At 36.4% G+C, this 4,950-nt stretch overlaps 1 protein-coding gene across 1 annotated transcript; it reads left to right on the plus strand.

Moving 5' to 3' along the window:
• The first annotated feature begins 965 nt into the window (after positions 1-965).
• Positions 966-4,652, plus strand: LOC125825919 (receptor kinase-like protein Xa21). The gene is made up of 4 exons (XM_049505206.1): positions 966-1,809; positions 1,894-2,109; positions 2,185-4,176; positions 4,272-4,652. Exons 1-4 carry the CDS (start codon positions 966-968, stop codon positions 4,607-4,609), a joined length of 3,390 nt encoding a protein of 1,129 aa, XP_049361163.1. The 3' UTR covers positions 4,610-4,652.
• Positions 4,653-4,950: the final 298 nt, after the last annotated feature.

A 4,950-nucleotide genomic window follows, 5' to 3' on the forward strand; every position in this document is an offset into this window, starting at 1 on the left:
AACACATGTTACTAGTAATACCATCTTTCCATTATGTGATGGTCCTTTTCCATTATATGTCCCAGTGGAGAGAGATATTCTTAAGTCCCATCTTTCCATTATGTGAAATCAATCCGCATTTCCTTTCACCTGCCTCAAACATATATGAATCATGAATTCTTCAAAGTGAGTCAGTAAGGTGGATGTACGACAATAGTCATAGAAGTGCCTCTACGCGCCTCAACCACTACTTTAACTAATCCTTTTGTGCAATCATGAACTCCATGAAACTTTATCAATTCCAACCCAACTTATCCTTTTGGAACTGACATAACAAACTATGCGCGGCGGAAAACTTAGCAATACACCTCACAATTTGCTTCTAGTGTAAGTAGGGATAGAATGCTTGTAAAATTGCTTTAATTAAGAGCACCTCTGCCCCTATAAGACAATAATTTTCCTTGTAACATTCCAGTGATCTTGGCCACTAAAGTATGCCACCTTTTTCTTCACAAGTAGTTTAGATATCCAAGAAGACAATGGAAAGTTTTGTTTTTCTGGTAAAATTTTGTGAATTGAACAACACAGATAAGATATATCCGCCAGCAAGACTAGTGAATAATTTAAGACGACATAGCACCAATTATTATCATTCTAGCATTGACGACATGAGTCATATTCATGCCCCACATAAATTGGAAAATTTATATATTTATTTATATAAAATGAGCGGTTTCAACAGTTGGATGTCAAAAGCACAACAACCAATAAAAGACACATTTTTTTTGTTTCATTGAAGCAATAATTTAGTTGCATTAATGCTGATATGTTTTTCCGTTTCCCCTTTTAAAAAAGATTCAAAAGAAAAGTCTGCTAGTAATACCATTTTCCTACTACTAATAATTTTACATATGGAGAAAGCCTTGAGATCTTTTCTTTTAACACTACTACTCTTGTTGTTTCACTATGTTATGCCTAGTTCAGCCATGACTCGTACCAACGTTTCTACGGATCAATTAACTCTTCTGTCTTTGAAATCCCAAATTAGTTCCGACCCCTTTCATTACTTGGATGACAGTTGGTCTCCTGCTACTTATGTTTGTCATTGGGTTGGAGTCACTTGTGACTATCGTCACCAGAGAGTGAAGTCCTTGAATCTTTCCAACATGATCCTTACAGGCACGATTCCACGTGATTTTGGAAACCTCACATTTCTTGTTTCTCTTGACTTGGGAAGCAACAATTTCCATGGAAATTTGCCTCAAGAAATGGCACACCTGCGTCGGCTTAAGTTTCTTGATTTAAGTTTGAACAAATTCAGTGGGGAGGTTCCTTCTTGGTTTGGGTTTTTAAAACAACTTCAAGTTTTAAAACTTAGGTTTAACAGTTTCACTGGTTCCATTCCCCCGTCACTTTCGAATGCCTCAAAATTGGAGACTTTAGAAATATCTGCCAATTTACTTGTAGGAAACATCCCGGAAGAGATAGGCAATCTTCAAAACCTTAATATGTTGTCCATGGAACATAATCAGCTTACGGGTTCTATACCATTCACAATTTTCAATATTTCTAGTATCCAAGTCATCACATTTTCAAACAATAGCGTATCAGGAAAGCTTCCCAATGATTTATGCAATCGTCTTTCAATACTCAAAGAGCTTCATCTATCAATGAACAAGCTTCATGGTCATATGCCTATAAGCTTGTCAAATTGTTCACAACTTCAAATATTGTCTCTATCCATAAATGATTTTGATGGACCAATACACAGTGAAATTGGAAGATTGAGTAACTTGCAGATATTGTATCTCGGATCTAACCATTTCACAGGTATATATGTTTTATTTTACGAATACTAGTAATGTATTGTATCTAATTACCTCAGATCTTTTTTTTATTACACATTAAATGCAGGTATAATTCCACAAGAAATCGGAAATCTTGTTAATTTGGTGGAATTAGCCGTGGATGTAAACCAGATTACCGGCTCTATCCCAATCTCTATATTCAATATCTCCTCATTGCAATTTGTTTCACTAAGGGGGAACAATCTCAAGGGATCCTTACCACGGGAGATTGGCAACTTAACCAAGATACAAGTTTTATTTCTTAACAACAATAGGTTTACTGGTACGTATTCAAAGTGATATATAGCAATCTGTATTAATGAACTAGAGCTAGCTAAATTCATTCATGTGTTGACAGGTGAAATACCCAAAGAGATAAGAAATCTGGTTGAGTTGGAGGAACTTGCTCTTGGGTTTAATAGTTTTAGTGGTTCACTTCCAATGGAGATCTTCAACATATCAGGGATGAGAGCAATGGCTCTTTCATTCAATAATCTATCAGGAACCATCCCACCAAACATAGGTTCTGTATTACCCAACATTGAAGAGCTTTATATGAGTGACTTGACCAATCTTGTTGGGACTATTCCTCATTCTATTTCCAATTGTTCAAAACTTACTATCCTAGAGCTTTCAGGTAACAAACTCACAGGCTTGATTCCCAATTCTCTTGGATATTTGACTCGTCTACAGAACCTAAATTTGTGGGAAAATAATTTAACTAGTGATTCATTTTTAAGCTTCCTCACCTCCTTAACCAATTGCAGAAATTTAAGACTTCTTGATCTATCATTGAACCCTCTAAATGGCATGCTTCCGGTCTCCGTAGGGAACTTCTCCAAATCTCTTGTAAAGCTTTGTGCCACTGATAGCAAGATTAACGGCCACATTCCAAATGAAGTTGGAAACTTAAGCAGCTTATTAGACCTTGATCTTTCTCATAATAACTTAATTGGATCAATTCCAACATCAACTCACAACTTGAGAAACCTTCAGCGTATGTATTTTCAGTACAACAAACTTACAGGATTTATTGGAGATCATATATGTAAACTGAATCATTTGGGTGCTATTGACTTGGGTCAAAATCAACTTTCAGGATCTCTTCCTAATTGTTTAGGGAACGTTACTTCCCTTAGATTGATATATCTTGATTCCAATAAATTGAGTTCCAATATACCAACAAGCTTAGGGAATCTTAAAGATTTAGTGCTTCTTGACTTATCGTCAAACAACATGGTTGGTTCTTTACCTCCAGAAATTGGAAATCTAAAGGCTGTGACACTAATTGATCTGTCAATGAATCAATTCTCAAATGTTATTCCTATAGAAATTGGAGGATTGCTAAATCTAGAGAACTTTTCTTTGAGACACAACAAGTTGCAAGGATCTATACCTGACTCAATGAGCAACATGGTAGGTTTGGAATTTCTAGACATTTCTCATAATAATATATCGGGAACTATTCCCATGTCTTTGGAGAAACTTCAATACCTCAAGTATTTTAATGTTTCTGACAATAAGTTGCATGGTGAAATACCATCGGGAGGTCCTTTCAAGAACCTCTCGAGTCAATTTTTCATCAACAACGAAGCATTGTGTGGTTTGTCAAGGTTTAATGTCCCCACATGCCCCACTTCATCAACGCATAGATCCAATAGGACAAAATTGCTAGTTCTATTTCTTTTGCTAGGAATAACACTTGTATTTGTTCCTATCGCTTTCCTATTCCTATGGATAAGGTATAGAAGAGGTAAAAGAGCTCCTCAACAAGCTGGTTCATTGTCTATTGCAACAACAGAAAGAATTTCATACTATGAACTGCTCCAAGCAACTGATTCGCTTAGCGAGAGTAATCTGATTGGTTCTGGAAGTTTTGGCTCTGTCTACAAAGGCATTCTCAGAAGTGGAACTCATATTGCAGTTAAAGTGTTCAATTTGCAACGGGAAACGGCATTCAAGAGTTTTGATACAGAATGTGAAGTTTTGCGCTGCCTTCGCCATAGGAATCTCGTGAAAGTCATCACTAGTTGTTCCAACCTTGATTTTAAGGCTTTAGTGCTCGAGTTTATGCCTAATGGAAGTCTTGACAAGTATTTGTATTCACACAACTACTTCCTAGACATTAGGCAGAGACTAAGCATTATGATAGATGTAGCATGCGCGTTGGAATATCTTCATCATGGATGCTCCTCTCCGGTGATCCATTGTGACCTGAAGCCTAGTAACGTCTTGCTGGATGAGGATATGGTTGCCCACCTAAGCGACTTTGGTATTTCAAAACTGCTTGGTGAAGATAAGAGGGATTTATACACTAAAACCTTAGCAACATTGGGTTATATTGCACCAGGTACGTCTCTTAATTTGTTTTGTTTGACTTTTCCTTTCTTCTTCTTTTTCACCAAGAAATTATGTTAAATCTTCAAATTAATTGTTTGTTTATAGAGTATGGACTGGATGGATTGGTGTCTATAAAATGTGATGTCTATAGTTATGGGATCATGTTGCTAGAGACGTTTACTAGGAGAAAGCCTAATGAGTTTGAGGGAGATCTTAGCTTGAAGCAATGGGTGAGTTATTCATTCTTAGAGGCAGTAATGGATATTGTAGATGCCAACTTGATAACATCAATGGATAATCGCTTACAGAAGGAGCTAGATGTTGTGGCATTAATCATGAAAGTGGCATTAGATTGTTGTGCTGAATCTCCGGCAAGAAGGACAAACATGAAAGATGTTGTAGGGATGCTACAGAAGATCAAGATTCTACTTCTTGCATGTTGAGCAACGTTCTCGGAATCACTTATTTGTTGCAAATGTTTACTAAATTGTTGGATTCCTGTAAGGATTGGTTTTTTTTTTTTTTTTAGCACTTGATTTGTGCATGATTCTGTTTTGGAATACTGTTTGGTTTCAATAAATCTCACAATTTCCCTTTCACACTTGCTCAAGTCAAATTTATCTACTTATCTAAAATGAGTGATCTCAACACTTGGATATCAAACTGACAACTAGCACGGAAAGGCCTCGTTTTGGTCCAGTAGAATGAATGTTGAAAGCAAATTGCTCAAAATCATATGATTCAAGTACCTGATAAAATGAATAGAGATAGAAAGATCTGGATA

Source organism: Solanum verrucosum, unplaced genomic scaffold (genome assembly GCF_900185275.1).
Source record: "Solanum verrucosum unplaced genomic scaffold, falcon-dt-bn FXZP01000161.1, whole genome shotgun sequence".
NCBI lineage: Eukaryota > Viridiplantae > Streptophyta > Magnoliopsida > Solanales > Solanaceae > Solanum > Solanum verrucosum.

What these genes read in the sequence shown, in the direction of transcription:
- LOC125825919 (XM_049505206.1), top strand. Translation starts at nt 966, where the DNA reads ATGACTCGTACCAACGTTTCTACGGATCAATTAACTCTTCTGTCTTTG. An exon ending in CGGATCTAACCATTTCACAG is followed by an intron (nt 1,810 to 1,893) that starts GTATATATGTTT and finishes CATTAAATGCAG; the next exon opens with GTATAATTCCACAAGAAATC. An exon ending in ATTGGGTTATATTGCACCAG is followed by an intron (nt 4,177 to 4,271) that starts GTACGTCTCTTA and finishes GTTTGTTTATAG; the next exon opens with AGTATGGACTGGATGGATTG.